The following is a 24110-nucleotide window of genomic DNA, read 5'->3' as shown; positions in this document are numbered from 1 at the left end:
GAACGCGTTGTGGGTAAGCGAAAGTACTCAAGAGACGAAATAAACACGTTCATCGGAGATTGAGCAAAACCATAATACCCATAACCCGACGTGGGTAATCTAATTTGCCCACGTCGGGTTGTGGGTATTTGTAATTTGCGCAAACGCCGAAAAGCCTCCAAACACAACCATACCATACCCTACACTAATTCCATTATAACAAGTAAAATAAAATCAAATTTTCCTTGAAATTCCATTTATTTCAATCAAAACAAAAACTAAACAGTAAAATACAAGTATCTTATTATTGAAAATAGAAAAAAAAAGTTATTTTTCACACATGTACCACTTTCAATGTTTATTAAAGTTCTTTTCAGAAAGTATTCACTTTACTTGTTAGCACAAGAAGTGCTACCGTGACATTTAGAATTGCATTTTAAATTTGATTTTACACATTTGCAAGATCTGCCCGAACACTTCTTCTTGCATCCACATCTGATGAAACCTTGTTTGGACCCGGATGACTTCATTGCTTCTTTACGGACATTGAGCTGTTCATCAGGTACATCGATGTTATTAATAAATTTATTAGGAGCTACCTGGAACTGGTTTCTGGAAAACTGTTTGTCAAGAACTCCATGCTTTGTACCAAGGGTATAGGAATCATCGTTCTTATTTATTACAACAGCCATTACATTTCTTGGAGCTAGTCGGCCCCGGTCGACATCAGGAATGTTTACCAAAACGTTATCGCCGACTGAGACTGGAGTTAATTTTCTTTCAGTACGCTTTAACATTTTGGCTGCCTGACTTTTCAATGCAGTTACACAGTTTTCTCGTATTGTGTCTATGGCAGATTTTCTTGAGCAAAGAGTGCACAAAGGTAAGCCTAGGTCTTCGTTATTTAAAACTTCATAATGTATGTGCTGACCACATTCAAAACAGCTGTTTGCTTTGTCACAATCTATTGCTTTGTCACAATCTATTGCTTTGTCACAATCTATATTACAGAGTGTTAAGTTATCGCTGGACATAGTTTCTTTTTCTACGTGTTCATTGTTTTCTACAGTCCTTGTCAAAATCTCCGAAGCATCTTCATCCACAGCATTTATTTCTTCGTTGTCTTCTTCATTAAAACTTTTTTCAAGCTTAGAGAACTCTCCTTCTAGTTCTTCCTCAGTAGTTATTTTTTTTACGACGTCGGCTGTCAAAGGGGAATCTAATAATCCATTTTTCTGTGGTGAACCAAACATTGCCTCATAAGGGGTTCTCTTGATCCCACTGTGGTAACTGTTGTTCTTAGTATTCTGAATGATCCTGAGACCATTTGCCCATCCTGAGGTGTTGTTATCAGTCATCCAAGCCACAAGACTATCTCGAACGTCTTGATTGGCCCGTTCGACAGACCCTTGACTCTGCGAGTGTCTTGGTTTTCCATGTACTAGTTTTATGGCACTCCATTTACTGGCTAGGTTCTCGATAACCTGAAAACCGTACCATTACCATTACAAAAATACTAAATTCTAGGGTGGAATCTTTTCACTACAGTAATTTGTTTTTACCACTTACCCGGTTACAAAATTCCCGTCCATTATCACTGTGAAGTATGTATGGAGCCCCAAATAAGCAAAATATATCCAAAAGGATGTCGGATACTTCATCAGCAGTTTTAGTTTTCAAGGGACGTAGAACAACAAACTTGGTGAGATGATCTTGATAATTAAGGATAAACTTGTATTCGCCGTCAGGCTCTGATTGCATATCAATTAGATCCACCTAAAATACAATAAAAATACATAAATCGACTCAACATAAATGTTATGTCAACTATACCATATACCTCATTATAACAACTGCCAGTGCGTAATACGCTTAGGTATTTGTCAGCAAAGGAGAAACTGTCTTATTTAGAGAAATGCTATGATATCTTACCTGGCAGCGTGAATTTAATGCTGTCATAATGATGGGTTTAACAACCAGCCCTTTACTTTTTGACTTTTTCTTAAGTGCGCAAGGTTCGCAAAGATCCAAATATATTTTAATTACCTCCCTGGTAATGTTACAAAATTTCTTTTTTAGCTCGGCTTCCATAGCTTTTTCTTTTTTATGACCAACTCGTAAGTGAGCTGAATGAATTGTGTCATACATTTGATCAATGCGACAGAAATATTTTATATCTGTCATTTCTTCAGTTGTTTTTTCAATCAACATTTCTTTATCGCCAATGTTTATGACATCAAACCGATTGATTCGGCGATAATCTTTAGACATCAAGGACTGACCATTTTTCCTCTTCTGTTTTGCCTCCTTTACTTCGCTGATAATTTCTTCATAGCGTGGCTCCTCGATAATAAAATTTCGACTTGTGAGACCATTCTTCTTGGACATCAGATCTTCCAATTTACTGTGAAATGATTCCTTCATTTCAAACAAAATCACAAAACACAACAGCACTTTAAAATAAGTCAACACACGCCACTTACGCACAGAACAAAGAAAAACTGCTTGTGTATAACGACAGTGCACTAATGTCAATGAAAATAGACAGTAGGCCTATTTGTTGCTAACAGTGACGATAGTGGGGGGGGGGGGCGCATGTCTCGACCTGCACGTCTGGACTGTGGGAAACGGATTTCGGCGTTTGCGCAAATTACAAATACCCACAACCCGACGTGGGCAAATTAGATTACCCACGTCGGGTTATGGGTATTATGGTTTTGCTCAATCTCCGATGAACGTGTTTATTTCGTCTCTTGAGTACTTTCGCTTACCCACAACGCGTTCTGGGTATTTCGCTTCGGCCAATGTCCGAAAAAAATGCTCAATCCGCGACGTGGGTAATTCACGTTGTCCACATCGCGGAGTGAGTAAAAATTTCGGACATTGTCCGAATTCGGTGTTTGAGTGTAACATATATATATATATATATATATTGCACCAGTCAACCTGACTAGTTAGTTGTTAATGTTGGTCTGAATTTTTTATTTACATTGGTGAATTTCTGTTAAAGGGGAATCAAATTGGCTTTAACGAATCAGAAAGGACTCCGGACAAACAAGGTTGTTAGCGAGTACCTGGGGGCCGATAAACAAACACCGGTGGTTTTCGTAACAAACACTCTAAATGAACACAGTCCACTTTTGCTTTCATGTTCTCCAGATCTCTATTTATCAAGGCGTAGTTACCGTAAAACTCTTTCTTTAATAATATAATGAGTAATTCAAACAATCAAATGCTATAATGTACCATAAAAAAATACGAGTATCTACTTTTAAAATTGCTTATAAAAGATGTGGTGTTGCTAACTACGACTAACTATATTTATTTAAACTATAATTTAATCCCTAAAGATAGTATTGGAGTATTCAAAATCGTTACAATCCAAGTATTATTCAGACATTTATATTATGATGAATTTTTATGGTAAACCCATTGCTATACAATTATAAACTAGATTTAAGATTAAGCCTAATTATTTGTGGTAAGTTAAAAATATAATATTTCAACATAATAACTAGTAATCTAATCTATGGACTCCGAACAGTAATGAGTCGGAGTCCAAGCGGAGCGGACGTATCGCGGCTAAGCTCTCTTATCAGTGTTCCCGTTCCGTAGCTATACTGCATGTGTGCTTACTTGTATAAGCTTGATTGCTAGTGCCGAATTGCTATACTTTATTTTAATACTTAGTTTTGAAAACTTTCTTCTTTTCTTTGTTTTGAAAATGGCTTCATGTAAAGTTTGTTTGAGTGCTATTAAGAGAAGTCAGTTAAAACTCGTTTGTGCTGATTGTCAGTCGAGTTTTCACGCTAGGTGTGTGAACATGAGTCAGGCGGATGTAGATTGCTTGGAGGAGCTGAACTCAGTGTGGAGGTGTAACTCTTGCAACAACGAACGCAGGAAAAGCATGAGGTTGGAGACGAGTGTGCAGGATGGCAAACTTACACTTGAGGACGTGATGAAGGTGCTTAATGACATCCGAGAGGACCAAAAAGCAACCAAGCAAGACTTCAACACTTCTTATGAGGCTCTACATGTCAAACTTGAGGAAAACGCTCAGTCACTTCAAAGCGCTTTACAGAAAATAGAGGAGTTTTCGAAGAGAGTTGTCGATTTGGAGTTGGAGAATGGTAACTTAAAGAAAAAGGTTGATGAACTGGAAATCAGAGTGGATGACATGGAGCAGTACTCGCGGAGGAACTGTCTGGAGATGCAGGGAATTCCCGAAGAAAAAAATGAAAATGTTCTGGATATTGTCAAGGACGTTGGTCGCGCACTGGGCATGGATGTCAGCGAGGAGATGATAGACACTTGCCACAGATTGGGCCAGAAAGACAGCGGTTATAGAGGACCACGAGGTATCATCGTGAAGTTCGTCCGTCGTCTGGACAGGGAGGCGCTCCTGCAGAAGAGACGTGAGAGGAAGAAGGACTTTTCCACTCGTCACCTTAGTCTTGACAGGCCGTCGGACGTTCCCGTGTACTTGAACGAGTCTCTGTCACCGATGAGGAGGAAGCTGCTGGCCAAGGCGAGGATGCTCAAGAGGGACCGCGGCTACAAGTACATCTGGCTGCGCAACGGCAACATCCTGCTGCGTAAGGAAGAAGGATCTGCTGTAATTCAAATTAAAACCCAGGCTGACCTTGATAAGTTGTAGATTTAAGCATTTTTTTTCCTTTCTCGAACTGGTTTAAAGTAAAACTTTATAATGTAACAATTTTATTAATAAGAAAAAGTAAATTTTTAGATAATACACAATATACATTTGACACAGTTTTCCTTTTTCTTTTAGTTTAAAATGCAGAATTTCAACCTAAATGAGAGTTATTTTACTGACAATGTAGGAGGGAAAAATAGTGTAAGTATTATTCGGCAAAATATTCGTAGTATGCGAAAAAATGTTGATGAATTTATAGCGGAAATTTCTTCTTGGAAAAAGTTACCAGAAATCATTATTTTAACTGAAATTTGGATAGGTATAGATGAATCAGATTTTTATCAAATATCTAACTATGATTTAATAGTACACTCAAATGAGAGCTACAGATCTGGTGGTGTTGCTATATTTTTCAAAAGCAATTTTTTTAATAGCTTTCATTATGAAAGAATTAAATTTCAGTCAGCAGACATTTTGAAAGTTAGATTAAGAATATATGATTTAGAATATGTTTTAATTGCAGTTTACAGATTACATGAATATAGTATTACAAATTTTGTTTACGAATTAAGACGATATTTACTCAATTCTTGTAAAGAAAACAGAGTCAAAAAATCTTTTAATTATTGGTGACATGAATTTAGATCTTTTTAAAGTAGATAACGATATTGATAGCTACAAAGCATTAATGGCCAGTTGCGGACTTGAGTCTCTTATACATGAAGTTACACGCGAAACAGACCAGACACGGACATGTATTGATCATGTTTTTGCCAGAGTAGAATGTAAAGACATGACTAGTGTAGAAGCTATAGTAATCAGGAGACAGATCACCGATCACTACATGACGGCTGTGAGGTTGAGTTGTGGTGGAGTGTGTGCGAGCAGTGTGCTGGGGGACCAGTGCACTGTGACCCGCCTTGACTATGACCGGCTGATCGGTCTGCTAGGTGACACTGACTGGGCTCCTGTTTACAATCAGCAGGATGCTTCTGCTGCCTACGACTTGTTTGAAGGTAAACTTTTACAGTATATTAAACAATGTAAAAAAGAGGTAGCGGTTAGTTCGAAATTTACTAAACTCAAACCATGGATAAATGATAATATATGTAAAAGAATAAAAAAACGAAATGAGCTTTATAAAAAAACAAGGAATAGACCGGTAAACGATCCATTTAAAAATTATTATATTAGATACCGAAACAAATTAAAAACAGATATAGAACTTGTTAAGCGCGAGTATTATAGTAATAAGTTTGAAAGCAGTAAGGGTAATAGTAAGGCAACATGGAAAATAGTTGGTGAGGTTACTGGCCAAGAAAAGCGCACAAACAAGCCTTTTTGTTTAAGTGTAAATAATGAAGTTATTACTAAGCCAGAAGAAGTTGCTAATGAGTTTAACAAATATTTTTTATCTGTAGTAGATGAAGTTATAGATAGGCAACCAAAACCAGTCAGCTTTGAAAATAGTGCATATAAGAATGTATTTAATTTTTATCAAGAGAAATGTTCTATTATGATAGGGCCAGTTTTAAGAGAAGATGTACTACAAGCAATTAATTCATTACAAAATGGAAAATCTCCTGGAATTGATGGAATCTATTCTTTTTTGCTTAAAAACATTTCTCATACAATTGTTAATGTTTTTACTTATATAATTAATCTTAGTTTTTCTACGGGAGTTTTTCCGTCAAAATTAAAGCAAGCGGTTGTTATACCAATTCATAAGAAAGGTTCAACATTACTTTGTAGTCAGTTCAGACCAATATCCTTAATTTCTACCTTTTCAAAAATAATAGAGAAAATTATGAAAGAAAAACTATTGAAGTTCTTAGAGAAAAACAAAGTTTTTTAGTATTAACCAATTTGGTTTTAGAAGTGGGAAGAGTACGGAAAACGCGTTACTAAAACTCGTAAGCTCAGTCACAGAGGGGATTAACAATAATTTATTTGTTAGTGCACTTTTTTTTAGATATAAAAAAAGCATTTGACACTGTTGATCACAACATTCTTTTAAAACAGTTGTATAATTGTGGTGTACGTGGAGTTGCTTATGATTGGTTTAAAAGTTATTTGACAGATAGAAAACAGTGTGTTAGAATTGATGGAGTTTTAAGTAGCATGGGCAAAATTGTATATGGGGTACCACAAGGCTCTGTTCTTGGGTCAATTCTCTTTATAATATATATAAATGATTTATGCACAGCAAATTTTAAAGGACAAGTTACAGCATTTGCGGATGATACTGCCTTTTTTTATTCAAGTAGCACATTAAATAATATCGAAAGCCAAATGAATCTTGATTTAAAATGTATAAAGTGGTGGTTTTCAAAAAATAATCTTGTGTTAAGTACCGAAAAAACTAATTACATGAATTTTTCACTTAAAAGGAAGGACTCTCCGAAGATAAGGCTAACCTATAACTGTTTAAGTTGTTTAGTAAGTAGCAGCTCGTGTTCTGAATGTTCAGAAATAGAGGAGAAAAATGAAATAAAATATTTAGGTGTTACATTAGATAATGCGCTAAACTGGAAAAAAACATATATTAAATTTAAAGGCAAAATTAATATCAGGTGTTAGGCTGTTTTACTTTCTACGAAACATGTGTCCCTTGCAAACTTTGCGCTCTTTATATTTTTCATTAGTTCAAAGTAGACTGCAGTATGGAGTTGTTTGTTGGGGTGGAACTTATAAAACTTCCCTAAACTCTTTAATTGTAATTCAGAAGCATTTTGTTAGATTAATGTCGAAAAAAAATATTAGAGAACCTTCTCACCCTTGTTTTGTAAACTTAAAAATTCTTCCTTTGCGACATTTGTACGTTTTTGCAGTATTAAAAAACTTTTTTATCGGGAATAGGAACTTAAAGAACTTAAACATTTTTAAGCAAAGATTACGAAATGCTAATGAATTCCAAATATCTAAGCCTAAAACAACATTTTATGTCAAATCATATAACTATATAGGTCCAAAATTGTTTAACAAATTACCGAAAACCATTAGGCAGATAGAAGGTTTAAATAAGTTCTTGAAGGAAACAAAAAAATGGCTATATAATTATAAAAACATTGAAGATCTGTTTTTGACATTAAAATAAAACCGCTAAGGGTATTTAACAGTAGCAATTTAAGTTAGTTTTAAGTGGTATATCTTGTAACGTTATGTTATAAGTACATTTACTATAGCAGAATAGTTTTTAATTTTCTATATATTTTCTTTTTAACAACTAAGCACACATCTCTTGTTTTTATATGTAGTAGTGGTGTGGTTATAATTCATATGATTTTTAGTAATGTTAGGGAAACAACGTTGTTACAATTTAGTTGCCGCTATGGATTTTCTCTTAGTTATTTTGTTTAATATTATGATGGAACCCCAAAACAGGTTTTCAAACCTTAGGGGCCCTCTATTTATTTTCTCCTTAGTTAATTGTCTCGAAAAATTTATTATGTTTTAAAATGTTAGTTTAGATACTTAAATTTTTACTCTTTATTTATTTATTTTTTTAGCTGCTAAGCATTATATAAGTGTAAAAGTTTATTTTGTTTAGGAGGCAGCCTGGCAAGTGTTGTTTTTGTATTCTATACTTAAATTGTTAATGTATGTGTTCTTTTGAGAAAAGGAGAAAATAAACGTATTCTTATTCTTCTTATTCTATTCTTATTCTTAGTTTTTTTGTAAAATATTTAATAAAAACTGCACATTTTATTGCAAAACCTCCAGTTTACAGCAAAATTGCATAAATTGTCAAAATTTGTAAATAAATATATATATTATTTAAAGAAAAACTACCCTCTCTGGCATTATTATAACCGTAATCTGTCACTTGCTGGGCAGCCACTGATGCAAGTATTTATAATTAGGTATAATGACACTTTCATCACTGCTCATTGGATTATACGTTAAAAAATAATTAAAACCGGAACTCATTTTGAAAGGAAGATTTAACATTAAAGTAAATACATTCATTTTCCATCAAAGTCATGTTTTTAGTTCTTGAATGCTGCGATTTTTCAGTTGGGCGATCTCAGTGAACACGCGCAGCTGGTGGCATTTAAGATGAACAAAGCTTGAATGTAGCAGCGTGAGTTGCAGTCATAAAGACTCCAGGTAGCTTCATCACACGTTCATAATTGCAAAACATTTTTATTATTTTTACTGTTTAAATCAACATACCACCGCTATGGTGGGAAGGATTTGGTCGATTCTTTATGAATGTGTTTAACTCCATTTTATCTTCAGATAAGACACTGACATATTTCAGATTCTTAGCTATTAATTGCAGCGTAAAGGGGTTTAATATAATTTTTACCAATTCTATATTCTTATGATAAATAATTAAAATACCCTATAAAACACAAAATTTAATTAAAAGTAATTTTGCTAACTATTTTAGTAATACTCAACTGACTATAATTTTGTTAATGGATAAAATGTTAAACACACTTTATAGATATGAGCAAATAAATAATAAAATGTTTAATAATTATTACTAATCAAATAGTAGCTGGTTTATATAAAAACCCGTTATTATTGTACGGACTATGAAAACTGTCACATTTGCCAAAATAAATTAAAAACATATTTCAGACGACTAGCTATTGATTGCTGCATTAAGAAGTGCTATATATTTTTTATTAATCTTACGTATACGAATACACAAGCATAGCCTGTTGTTTTTTACTATGCAGTTGTTATAATAAATAATTAAACTACCTACTAAACATAAACCGTTACATTGAAAATATTTTTAGCAATAATTTTAATACGGCTCAACTGACAACTTTAGTAATGGATTAAATCAATGTAAAAGTTTATAGATTGTTCGAAAACATATATATTTCAAAATTATAACTATTACTTTTCAAATAGTAGCTGGTTTATAATATTACAAAACAACGGTTTTTTGTAGGTACTAGGAAATATGTCACATTTGCCAAAATAATTTAAAAGCATATTAAAAGATAAAATATACTAGCGTACACACATAAAATGATGAAATTTGGTGTTAGTTTGAATAAAATGGAAATTTAAATATATAGCTTTCTAGTTTATACAGTTTTTTAAATTCCTCATATGACCATGAGCCTATTAAGAGATCTAAAATTAGTGATTAATCTGGATTTTACGAGTACTTTAATTTTCGAAATTGTGGTAAATATTTGTAACGCAAAGATGAGATACATGCCTCCCTTCTTGGTGTTTGTAGTTAGTGTTTTACTGGGAAGAACGTTCGGAATAGCTAATTGAATAATTTTTTTTGTACAAAGTGCTTTTTGACGGATTGTTACAGATAAAGTGTAACTGATTACAAGAAGTTATAGATGAATAAACCCTGATTTCCTTAGACTGAGTTCGTGTATGACCTCAAAATTCTCGTATCACCGATAAACATTATGTATTACAATACACAATTTGGGACCAACCTGAATTTATTGCCTCAGGATAATAATTTAAATTTTAAAAAGTTTCTATCCGAATAGTTCATGACGGACTCGTGAAGCCGGGCAAAAGTAGAATCAACTCAGTCCCCACGGAGCGGGAGATTGATGTTTACAGCCCTGGTGGTCTGCGGGAACATAACTCAATGTCGGGCTTCTCCTTCACCATGAATATGCAATATCCTATTGACATTGTTACAGCATTTCTGAGACTTTTATGCCAGTTTATGAAATGAAAAGGAAAAAATGAACTATAGATTCCTTTGGTTTGTCTTGTTCTTTTAGTTGGTAGCCTATACGCTTTAAAGTAAGTTAGTTATAATATTCAACGACAATCTTACAGAATTTGTATAGGTTTATATACTAAAATTTGAAATACGGAAAGTAAAGAATTGACTGGGGATAAATTTAGGTAATAAAATTGTCATTTTAACCTAAATGTTATAAATTAATTTAAATTGTTAACTGTTACATTTGTTCCTGAGATACGTCATTAATCACGATATCGGAGCATTAATGTTATATCAAACAAACACAGGCAAACCCATTATCAGTATCAGATATAAACGGTGAATGTTAGTTAAACAGCTGTTTTAAACAAATGCGATTACTCAGTATATTGACGAGAGCTCCCTTGTTACAAATTGGTACGAGCTACGTCGATTGATCAGTTTAATTATTAATAAACCAATAATTTATTTTGGCTCATGAACTACTGAACTGGTAAAAGTCTTAAAAAGTATACCTTTTTTCTTATATAGCAGGTATAAAAAATTTGGAAATAATCATACCAAACCAAAAAACACACACCCAGTTTTTGTACGTATTCAGAATATAAGTTTAAAATTGTATTTAATCTCGTATCTCATTCAAGATAGAGTGTTTTAAATATGCCTTCAGGAAACTAAGATTGCTGACTAGGACTCCTCCACGTCTTTGAAGCAATCCTCCTGTACTGGAGTCAAAATTTGTTTTCAGGGCAAGGATATCACCATTACGAGACAGGCAGGAACAACTACAGAGTTCAAAAACAGAGCCAATGTTTTCGACCACTGACAAAATTTCTCCCATAAGACAAAAATATCAATAATTCTTTCAATTTGGGCAATTTAAAACTCAAACGCCTCTTTGTGTACTCGCTCGATGAGTATGCGCCAATCAAGACACTAAGACAATATTTAATGACCTTACAACTTTGGTCTGATGTCAAATGTGAATGATGGATCTGATATTCCGACATGAGTCTAAGTGACATTTACTTTTCAATCTTCTTTATTGACTGACTACAATTACTTAAATTTTAAAATACGAGTCTTAGTGTAGAGCTAATAATAGTAATATTTACTCTTATCCTTAAGACCGCCTGTGATACGTCTTGCAAAAATATCAAGCAATTTAAATATCGGTACTGGGATAGTGTCTATAACACCTTAGTGTTCTGAATTGAGCACCAGATATCGCACTAAGAACATCTCTCCATCTAGATTAAATTGGATAGCTGCTGGGTAAACCAGGGTGGGCTGTGTTCCAGCCCAGACGTCTCAGATGTCGAGACGATGCGTGGAATTCGTTTTGAATGTCTTCATCGACGATTTATTTTTGGATCTCACCACCATGCCTACGTTATAAGTACAATATGATATCGTGTTTAAGATTGCGCATTTACTGAAAATTCTATTATATCTTTATATATCTATATTTTTAATGTACGTAAAATGTTGATACAAGTATTGCTTAACACCACATTAATTTATTGCAAGCCAATTTTTTTATCACTGTTCAATTAGAAAGAACTAAAATGTCATAATCAGATACTAGATTTATAAATAAATATTTAAAGGCGTATAATCTCAGCTATATATACGTATTAAATATTTGAACATCCACTATATTTATCCACTTAAAATTTAGCTGGGAGATATTGAACAACACAGTTGTTTGGTATTCCTTCAGTATTATACAGTCGAGGTACCAATATGTCTTTGCAATAAATAGTTTAGCTTTAGCGAGGCTTAGCGATATTTCAATAAGCGAGTAAATTACAAACCTGATAGCAGATTGTCGACTCGCGCCGCGCCGCAGTATACAAGTGAATAACACAACCAGCGGTATTTAATAACTCACAATCGATGATCCGGTACTGAGATTATATAGACAGAGTTATCTGCTTTTGATAGAGCAAAACGGTATCAGATGATAATTTTGTTTTATTTTCTGAGCATATCTTTTGTTGCAACTCACTTTGATATACCAAAAAGTAAAGAGGCTTGCATGATAATAGCTTTGATATAACATGCTGGCAGAGAAGATGTTTTATTTACATGTAATCTTTTTTTACGGAATTGTAAACATTTTTCAAATATTTGCCTCAAGATAGTACAAAAAGTCTTAATAGGAATCTTTCTTTGAAATGATCTTAGTAATGGCCCACATGTCAAGGTTTTTAGGATAATTTTTGCATTTTATTTGATCATGATCAGAATCAAAATCTATTATAAGAAAAACATGTATATGCGTATAATATGCAGGATGTTTACGAACTCTATGGAACTATTTTAGTTATTTGTTCTTCTTGTGAAGAAATATAAAAAATGATTGAGCAATTTATAGGTTATCGTCTGTATTTAAGTAATTTTTTGTTTTTATTTTTCATTCCAGAAATCAGTTACGGTAACAAAACTAAAATCTGGTAGAATATTTTCATAATCTTATTGAGTTATATAACCCTTTAAAAATCAACCATCTACCATATTCAAATTTGATATGATAACGTAATACTAATTTGAGTCCTTATTTGAGAATGTAAGACAAATAATTGTAGCCAGTGTTCATATTATTTTTCTTTTAGACATGTTTACTAAAAAGTCCCTTGTTACTACACTTTAATCATGGTATTTCGTTATACGGTACAATGTATTACATTTTTAATAGACATATTCTTCAGAATTCAGAAATTGTCCAGTAAATAAAAATACTGAGCTATTACAATTATCTTAATTTTCGAATTTTCAAAATATTGGTAAATTAAAAGCTTATGTAAGACATTTATAATCCGTGTTTCCGTATATTATATTTTGTAATATCTTGGATTATATCTTGGAGTGTCAAAGCAGATATTTGGGGATGAAGGATTTAAATAGCTAACTGATTCTTAACTATTCTGATTACACTACATTTAGAATATAGAAAGACATATTAAAATATTATGAATCATATTATTATTTATCTTATTTCTGTTTTGTGAAACAAGTGACGAGAACAGCTGTGTTGTGTTGTTCCGTATCCTGATGTATATTCAGTGTAATGTGTATCCATTGCAGACTAAGCGAAAACTACACGTAATTTAGTAGAATCAGGGCGTAACAAGTACAGAGTTCTTTTACTGGTCTCAGACATTCTTGAAATTTGAGCCTGCTTCATTCTAAAACAATTGTTTTGGTTAATATAAACTTATAACAAAATAAATAATAAATACATTCAATTTTAATTCATTGTAGTTTAATATAAAGTTATTTATTCTGATTTGTTCTAATGGTGATGGTTTATTATTAATTAATCACACTTCTATCTTGATAATATTTATTATCTTAATATCAAATTTGTATGTATATAGAAAATTTTATACTGTATCAAGTTTATTTTTTATTGTTGTGTTTATTGCGTATTATTCTACTGAATTTCAGTTATAAAAGACAAATATAACTATTGTAAAAAGTTGTATTGCTGTTGAATGAATGAATAGAATAAGGTTTTATGAACGTAATATTAATAATTGAGGTAAGAGTATCTTGTCCAGTAACCCATACTGCAATGAAACGACGTCGAATAGCTTCAGAATTTTGACGTAACTAAAAATGATCTAGTTTGTAAGTTTGTATGGTATTTCTTTAGATTTCCACGAAGCTTTTTTTAAACTACCTTAGGGTGTATATTTTTCTATATTGTTTAAATCTCAAAATATTATTACAGTGTCGCCACACAATAGAACATTGAGATGAGGTCACACGATTCTATTGGAATATGAATTTTACGGACGATGGGCTGACCACAAAACATTCCTCAATGAAGAATGCAATAATGATGTCGCGCTTCGAGCGCGGAATGTCGAGAAATACAAAACAATCTTCTCAGTTTCTCGTTCTTATTAGTTTTATTGATGCCAATCTCATTGTTCCTATTTTAACTTTATCTTGTGATCTGGACTGGAAGATATTATTTGTAATAACTCTGCAGCAACAATAGTTTTATTTTCCTAATCACAATACGAGAGCAGTAGTAATAGAAACGTTTACAATATAGAGTATTTTTGTTCTTAATGAAAGAAGTCCATCGATTTGGTCTTAAAACCCGTGACTATAATTTAAGATTCTGTTTCGTTGACGCTTCCATGACTGTTTTACTAAAAAAGATTCCTGCGAGACACGAATTTGAAAATTATTTCCATTTTCATCTTTGAGTGGTTAGTTCTATAAGATGCAATTGATATTAAATGTACAACTTTTTATTGTTAAAGAGTTGAAGTGACTTAAAACATTTAAAGTCTAATACTGAATCTTTGTATATAAAAACAATATATAGTTAAACAATTGAAGTGATGGCTATAAAAGCTGTAGCAGACTTAAAGAATTAAGCCTTGTTGGAAAGAGGAACACGTGTGTTTTTATTTACATAGTACAATGGAATTTCGAGCATATGCGTAAAAAAAATAAATAATTCAAAGAAAAAATTAGTTCAATAAAAATTTAAACTACTTGTTTTACAAATCAAAATGGTGACGAATATAAGATTGTAAAAGCGAATTATAAATGAAACAATTTAATTCATATTACTTCTCTGGCTTTGTCTGGAATTGTAGAAGATGTTCAAGATATAATTAATGACTTTCGTACAATATATGGATTTAATTTAATTAAAAAATCCCGATTATGTAAGTCCTTAATTTAATTATTACTGATTTATATACTATTATCAGATTTATCTAAAATAATTTATAGTAGAAATGTGTGTAGGGAATCGAATAATTTCCTTTTTGAAATTGGGGCACATATATTAATTCCCAAAAATTGTACATTTTGTAAACGAAGAACTTCAAAACGTCTTTCGTGTAATTGTATTTAGTCTTTATAGAGTTTACTAAATATATAAATATTTATTTTTATAATTATTAAACTAGCCCTAAATTTTATCTAGAGGATCAATTATAAAAACGAAACGTGATCAGAATTTTTGTGGGATAAATGCAGAGTTTAGTAATTATTTCATGAATACCGAAAGATTTAACTGTTCTGTATAAGTATGCATGCATGACTGCACTGCAAAGTCAATATGGTATTGAGTCCGTATAAATTTAAAATACATTAAATTATGTTTATGCATAAATACGCCGTTTTATGCAATCTCTTTAAACTATAACTGGTCTCCATAACTAACTCAGTTAAGTTACTAAAAGGTACACTACTCCACGTGACTTGTAACCAGCTTACCGGTCATGTATGTCACATATTAAAATGTCATATGAGTGTATTCAGTTTTATTTATTTAATTATTTGATTTTATTATATGCACTGTGGTCAAAATACAAATGTAAAAATGTTCACTAGCAATCAGCCACATAGTTTGTGACATGCCTAAAAATGACAGAAGTTATTTTATTTTCTGGAAGACATAATTAATTACCTTTGGTTGTTTCTTGTAGGTATATTACTGAATGTAGGGTTACATAATTTGTACTCCTTGGTTAACACGAGGGATATGAGCAAGCGGGCTGGACTAGTGCCAGCAGTGACGTAATGACGCTATAAAGTTAGGCTACTGCAGAGAAACCACGGGCTCTACAAGCCTTAAAATTTACTTCCCTAGCTTTACCTTTATAACATGTCTTTTATAATACAAACGTACACTATGAAGTATTCTATAAATGAATTAATGGATTACTTATATAAATTTAACAATTATTCTTAAAGAATATCTAATTTGATAGTTATACTTGTGCTGAAGAAAACTCTGCAACTAAATTTTTAACATATTAATAAAATAAACACGTGCCCTCTCGAATACACACCAAATACATTTTTTAATTTTAAAAGTAATATGGGCATTAACTTAAAAAAATAGGATGCATAAAATATAAAATTAAAAAAGAATAATTAAACTGTATCAAACTTGGGATTTTTAAATATGAGTTATTTCAAATTTCCCAGGCATGAGATACAGTATTTCTACTGTTATATCCACTTAGGCTGAGATGCTTTTCTCTCTACCTTCATGAGACTCACCGACCTGCATAAACATTTCTGTTTCATCTACCACTATCTAGTTCAGTTTCTCAAACATCAATGAATGTAACGCGGGTATAATGAGATAAAGTAATTCTACAATTACTGCATACCAGTTTTTGTAATTACATTTCTTTTCTTATTAGTGTTTAAATAAAATAAATCCTACGAGCGAGGCAGGCTATTGTTACCCAAGAGTGCGCTGAAATCAAACCATGTCACCAAAGTTTAACTTTATTTTCGACTATATTATTTTATTTTTGCTCTGTTAGTGTAAAGTATCTCATATAATTTTATACAGTGTGTTTACAAATTTATTTATTTAAATTTTTTTATAGTTACCAGAGTGATTACTACATAATGATTATACACAGTCCACCATCGAACTCAGTATTACCTATATATACATGAAGCTTTCTTTATAAAACATTTCAAGTCAATAAGTCGGTATGTTTTCAAAATATCGTGAGAACCGAAGTACAAAAATGAAGTTTACCAAGGTCTCGAATGATAATATATATAGTTCTAAGATTGAAACATAAATAGTTGTATTCTAATGGTTTTCATTTAAAATAAATTATTGATTATAATGTCTTACAACTAAGAAGACATAATACATAAATTTTATACGCATTAAAAGGAAAAGTGTATTTGTTAAGGCATACGCCAAAGGAGGGCGAGAAATAAAAGTGAACACTTCCATTAGTAGATGACTTGGTTTTGTTTGTTGCTCAGTCCTGCCAGAACATCGCAAACAATCACACTGCTGATGGCTCTGATATTGTTAGTGATTGGTTGTTTTTATACAGGTTTAAAATACTGTAGTTAGTTTTAAATATTAACACTCATAATATAATTTATATTGAAAAAGCTAATTTATATATGAGAACTTATTATCGTTAAGCGACTTTATACCATGCATAAAACCATGCTTTAACATAAATAAAAATATATCTTATTACCTTTTAAACTAGGAATCTACGAATCCATTTGGTATCAGACAATAAAGAATAAACTTTAAATATGCATATTGATGCACTGCTAACCCAACGGTCATTCTATAATAAATAAAACACAATTAACTATTCTCCTTGTAATATGTACAGTAATATCGTAAAGCAACGCAATTAAGTATAGCCTTTGGGACGTAAGATCCTTACACTGTGTAAATAAGTTCTAAACTTTGTTAACACACTTTAGCATCTTAAAGTAATCAATATCTCTGGAATATTATCAATCTTATCATGATCAGGGTAAGTAATAGTTAAAATTCTGAAAATGTGGGCGTTATTAAAAATTTAGCTTTTGGGTATAAACATAATTTTAAAACCTTCTCATTTTAAAGATGCCTAGAAATTACACGAATGATGGATTTTATATCATGTTTCTCTCCATTAATGAAACTAATAGCAAGTAAAATATTAAATGAGTACCCGTTTAACCCTCAGAGTTATCGTCCGCATGGTACTCTAATATGGTACTTGAATACGGAAACATGCTAATTCATAGTATAGTGTTCCAAACGGGTTTATTAATCAATATTTTTCTTTATGTGAGAGAAACAAAGTTTATTTATAGTAGGTAACTTATTAGTGTAGATTTTTCTGTTTGTTCCATAAATTAACACTAACTAAATTGTTATTAATTAAATTTATAGTCTTTTTTTATTAAGTCTTGTCAGAATAGTTCACATTTCCAAATAAAATGCAAAAAGAATAGCTTCCAGTGAAGGTGGTTACACTTGAATACGTTAAATATTTAAAAACCATAATTTTTTGGGAATATTCCAAATTTTCTACAACTTGAAGTAAGAATTCTCCTTACGGTGATGTCAGTGCTAAATGATATTTATTGATTTTAAAATGATAAAAATTAGGGAAGTTTCCGGAATTATTATACATGGTAATTTATTAACACATAATATATATAGTATATATTTAATATATAATAATGTAAATATATATATATATATATTTAAATAAATAAATATATATATATATATATATATATATATATATATATATATAAATTAAGTGCGTTGTACAAGTAAAGTTATAATGTTTTAATTGCTGCTTTCTTAGCTATAAATAAAAGCTAAGAACACGTGTAAAAACAAATTGCCATTTATAACTAATTTTATGTAACGTTACCAACCAATTAACGTTAATGTTTATAGAAGCCATTTCAGACATTCCATGATGGCACTTAGTAGCTGTAATAACTATTCATAATTAGCAATTTCCGTGTAATTCTTTGATTTATGATACAAGTAGACACCAGACCCGCCGCGGTGTAATATTTAATTATTAACAAACAGCCATTTGTTTGATTGCCAGTTATAGTGTTACATTTGTTGCACATGGATACACGCTACTGTTGTTTTATTAGTTGGTAAATCAAATTGTAAAGTATGATTCACAGTGCCAGTTATTAGGGTTAATTGGAATGTTATTGTTGCTATAAAATGTATTTTATTGAAAAAAGAATATATCAGGACAGGGAGTGCAAACTATATGGAAACTCCTTAATATTTTTAAACAATAGGTGAGAAAATCTGCAAACTGGTATCCGTCACACCCAAAAAATGCCTTTAATAAACTCGGAATACAATATTCTAAACGTTATATTGGTTTTACGAACTTCAATACTCAGAGATCTAATTTCTGTTACAGTGATTCCTAAAACATTTATCCTAGACAAAGTATTGACCGTTTAAAGTTAGTCTAAAATATTAATTTTATTGGAATAGCTACCATTTTTAATGAATAAAGTTTACGAAGTAAGGTCAGCGGTATTAGGTTCTAATAATAAAGACCTTTATATGTTATACATCTTGTCCAAGGCTTACATTTAAGATTTCCAACATACTCCTAATGGACTACCCCTCAATGTAGGGGATTAATATTATTGCATAAAAATTAGTTAGGGAGGCAGTATAACATTGTGCAAAAGTTTATAGATTTTATCGCCTATGGTTTAAAATATTATTGTATTTTCAAGCATTGTATAGTAATAAAAACCAAATAAACAATACTAATTTTAAATTATAAAATACATTACACAAATGTGAGACAGTATACACAATAAAACAAAAAATATTCACCAATATTGTATATTTATGTTACGTCATGTTTTCACCAAGATTAGAACTTTATACTTAGCGAAATCAGCTACAAGTTACTTTATGATTGATACTATCATAATATAAAGTAATACTATCATACTATTATAATATACTCTGCATGCAAAAAATAAAAGGACTTTTTCATTTTTTTTCTCGCGATTCGCGCCTTTGTTGAGAGTGTTAACCCTTACGTGACATTTGATAATAAATGAATATAGCATTTATAAAGTGGTCTATTTCCCCTCGTAGTTAGTCGTAGATAGTTTAGTCATAGACGTCTACGAGTCAAGTTAAATGTTCTCTGATTTTGATCTATATACCTGTATTTTCTTGTTTAATTCTAACTTTTAATTTATTGCACTACTTGACACCATGAAATATTGAATTTTTAGACATTTTCTGTTACATAAGGTAGTGGCAAGATCCATATCAGTCCTTGATCACTTACATTACCTTAATATCATAATACATTAGTTACAATAAAACGCATAAGATTAAGTGCATAATGTTTATCATAGCTTTTTATTCTTAGTTTACGTAAGTTATACTTAAATATTTTAGATTTATAAGCAAAAACAATCGGAGTTGAATGTAGTAAATATTCTTATATTTTAGAGCACGAATTTAAGTCAATATGGAGCCGTAACTTATCTCCCACTCGCCTGTTTGCTGCTTCGGCTGTGAAGTAGAGCGGTTCCTGACAGCACTTACTTATCTTAGTGGAGACTATGTATATAGATATTAATTTAATGGGTATTCTCGTATGTGTGGAAACGCGAGTTTAAGTCAATATGGATCAGTAACTCATCTCCCACTCGCCTGTTTGCAACTTCGGAGGTGAAGTAGAGCGGTTCCTGACAGCACTTACTTATCTTAGTGGAGACTATGTATATAGACATTAATTTAATGGGTATTCTCGTATATGTGGAAACGCGAGTTTAAGTCAATATGGATCAGTAACTCATCTCCCACTCGCCTGTTTGCAACTTCGGCGGTGAAGTAGAGCGGTTCCTGACAGCACTTACACATCTTAGTGGAGACTATGTATATAGACATTAATTTAATGGGTATTCTCGTATATGTGGAAACGCGAGTTTAAGTCAATATGGATCAGTAACTCATCTCCCACTCGCCTGTTTGCAACTTCGGCTGTGAAGTAGAGCGGTTCCTGACAGCACTTACTTATCTTAGTGGAGACTATGTATATAGACATTAATTTAATGGGTATTCTCGTATATGTGGAAACGCGAGTTTAAGTCAATATGTATCAGTAACTCATCTCCCACTCGCCTGTTTGCAACTTCGGCGGTGAAGTAGAGCGGTTCCTGACAGCACTTACTTATCTTAGTGGAGACTATATATATAGACATTAATTTAACGGGTATTCTCGTATATGTGGAAACGCGATTTTAAGTCAATATGGAGCCGTAACTCATCTCCCACTCGCCTGTTTGCAACTTCAGCGGTGAAGTAGAGCGGTTCCTGACAGCGCTTACTTATCTTGGTGGAGATTCTATGTGTATCGACATTAATGCGTTACAAACTGATACAAGGTTTGTCTAACAGCTTCCTAACATAATTATAATATGTCATGAGTACAGAGTAGTGCATAAAGAGCGTAAGTGGCCCCATCTGTCTATAGAATGTATTGTATCTGGTTTAATACGAATTGTACAGTACAAACAGAATATCCTTTTTATAAGTAAAATATATATGTAGAACAAATATTTACTATTTGAAATTTATACAGTGTGAGATTGGTATGATCAGTTGAGTAAATGTAAGGATTAAGAAAATGTGTACAATGTGTACGTCAGAGTGGAGTTAAATATTAATTTATTTCTATTCTAAATTAACTATTAACTATTATCAAATACGTAACCTACTGTATTTAATTTTTTAAGTGCATATAGTATGTAAATAAAAAACGCTAAAATTCATAACTTAGTTTGAAATACCGATATTTTGAAAAGTGGCGCTTTTTAACAAGATTTTAGATATAAAAGGCCATAGTTTAAAGAATAATGACAAATAAAAGGGTTGATTCAATATGTAATAAAATTATAATCATTAGGCGATGGCCGAGTGGTCTAAGCCTCGGGACTTTGAGTATGAGGTAGACATAGCGCAGGTATAACTGCTTTGACCTAAGCACTTTTTATCAGTACCATTGGTCTTTACTGTATCATATCTCTTTATTCTGTTTGACAAGATCCTCACACAGGCCAGTGGCTTATGTGGACGGGCAGAATAAGACTTCAAAGGGGATAAATCTCTCCTTAAAATATATATTAATACAAAATCCTGCTTTGACGTTTGAATCCTTTTCTTAAACCTGTAAGCCTGTCAAACGTCAGAGATAAGCTTGTTAAACGAAAAAAACTGGGTTGTTAGTATAACAATGATAAAACCTCATTTATAAACATCTTTGTATATAGAAAACAATCCTGAATAACTAATAATATATATTAATTTTCCTAAGGGAGCTCTACCTACTCCATCAATCGTTAATTTACGAAAATCTTAACTTAAAATTATGATATTGAATAGGGTTGTCTAAATGTTAGTGACACATAAGTTTTTGCTGTATCAAGTGTAACTGTTTTGCACAATCATAATATGGCAGCCCATATATTATGAATGCAGTGTGGCTTACAGCGACCCTTGGAAACTTCTTATATTAAGGCAGCTTGACTTGTAACGAAACAAGAGGAAAGTTATGATCACTAAGGTCTTGACCAACTTACCAAGTGTCGACAACAAAACTTTGTAAATGTCCTGCTAACTTATGTTGTTGTTCTTCCTCTCCCTCTCCAGTGAATTCAGTTTCATGTATTTTAATTTTTTTACATTAAACAGCTGACATCATTACATCTCTGAAGAAAATCTTACGTGTTTGCAGTAATGATATATTTACGAAAACAGCTTTTACATAGCTTCGCTAATACTCGTATGTAATTCAATATGATTCTTTGTTTCATTGTTTATGGAGAGCATATTGCTTAAATACGATGGGCTTTTTATTAAATATTGTACATTATTTTTAAGTTATTAAACTGACAAAATATGATTCACAATGGTTATATTCCCACGGTAAGAATTACAATTTTGTGGAGCAGCTTAGACAATATCAAAGAAAAGAGTAAATTTACATAGACTACCATTAAATAACGATTAGGGAAACTAGTAGCCTCGCCGTTTTAGTTGGTAGAAATTGTACATGTGTTAAAGATAACGCAGATAAACATTATAACTACGATTGTTGCATATTATATCAGTGAGGCCGACCTTGTACTGTATCGACTCTCACATTTATTCTGTTTGATAATATCCTTGCACAGGCCACTTGCCAAAGATGAGGGCAGAATAATTCAAAAAGGGGATTGTACTTTCCTTAAAAAAAAGTAAATAATAACAAACTTTTGCCGGCGCATTCAGATGCATTAAGGTAAGTGAATAATTCATAAGCTTATTTTTATATTCGGTCACAAAATGATGAGTAGTAGAATACCATTAGAACTGTTAATATTTTATGGTTTACGTCAAAGGTCGTATATCGTAATTGACAGCTTGCTAAATGATTTGACTGTTAATTATTAACATAAATAAATGATCGAACGAATAAAACTAAAATCAATTTATACACTGATGGATGTGGTAAAGATATCTGCCCAAGTTCCGGTGTCTGTACTGGGGAAGCCATTAACCTGAACATTCTCATCGTTCGTAGTTAATAATTTATCAAAATCTACTAAGGTAAAATGTTTAGCATTTGACTGTTTATAATTTATAAATATTCAAGGTTGTAAAAACTGGTTTATTTGAGGAGATATATATTTTAAATTTTCATATTATTATAAGTTGCTTCTATTTGTGAATTGAAAAAAATAATTTATTTACTTAAAGTTGAAATTAAGGTTTATTTAAAATAATTCTTCTCTGACTATACCATGTAGATGTTAATCATCTAGTACCAATAAATTGTAAAAGGTAAACTTGATAATTGATAACAGATGAATGTATATAGAGTTTCATCTGTAGAAAAAAACAATGTATATATATATATATATATATATATATATATATATATATCTAAATACTTATACAGCCGCATGTGAAACTGACTGACTGACTCACTCACTGATATATAGATACAAATTCTAACATAGTTCTAGAAGTGCTGGAAACTTGAAATTTGGCATGCAGGTACCTTTTGCAATATGACCCGGAGGAAAAGTCTGAAAACAAGACTTTTTACTTTTAAACCCCTCAAAAAAATTCGAGAAATTTCTAGAAAATTCGTGCATTTTTCACCCTTGCAGGCCTTTTTTGTAAGCCCGATGGCGGGCGAACCGTTGGAGCTAGCTCGGATCTGACGAAAAATTCATGTTCAGGAATGAAGTGAACTACAAAAATGGTCCAGTGACTTTTTGCTCTATCTTCCATGGTTAATCGACAAAACGCTCGAACATTTGACATTCCAGAGATTTTTTCGATAAAAATTATGTTTCGAGCCCGATAGCGGCCGAACCGTTGGTCGTAGCTCAAATCTGATTGACCCATCAAATTAGCAAATTGTCTGATCTACTGAAAAGGTCCAGTGACCTTTTGCCCTATCTCCATTGGTTTGGCCG

The 24110-nt window shown here is 31.9% G+C and overlaps 1 protein-coding gene across 1 annotated transcript; it reads left to right on the top strand.

Moving 5' to 3' along the window:
* The first annotated feature begins 3802 nt into the window (after positions 1-3802).
* LOC124370301 lies at positions 3803-4636 on the top strand. Its single transcript, XM_046828590.1, has one exon. It carries the CDS (start codon positions 3803-3805, stop codon positions 4634-4636), a length of 834 nt encoding a protein of 277 aa, XP_046684546.1.
* Positions 4637-24110: the final 19474 nt, after the last annotated feature.

Source organism: Homalodisca vitripennis, unplaced genomic scaffold, assembly GCF_021130785.1.
Source record: "Homalodisca vitripennis isolate AUS2020 unplaced genomic scaffold, UT_GWSS_2.1 ScUCBcl_75;HRSCAF=958, whole genome shotgun sequence".
Lineage (NCBI taxonomy): Eukaryota > Metazoa > Arthropoda > Insecta > Hemiptera > Cicadellidae > Homalodisca > Homalodisca vitripennis.
Note: the sequence above shows the minus strand (reverse complement) of the source record. Positions and strands in the feature narration are given on the sequence as shown.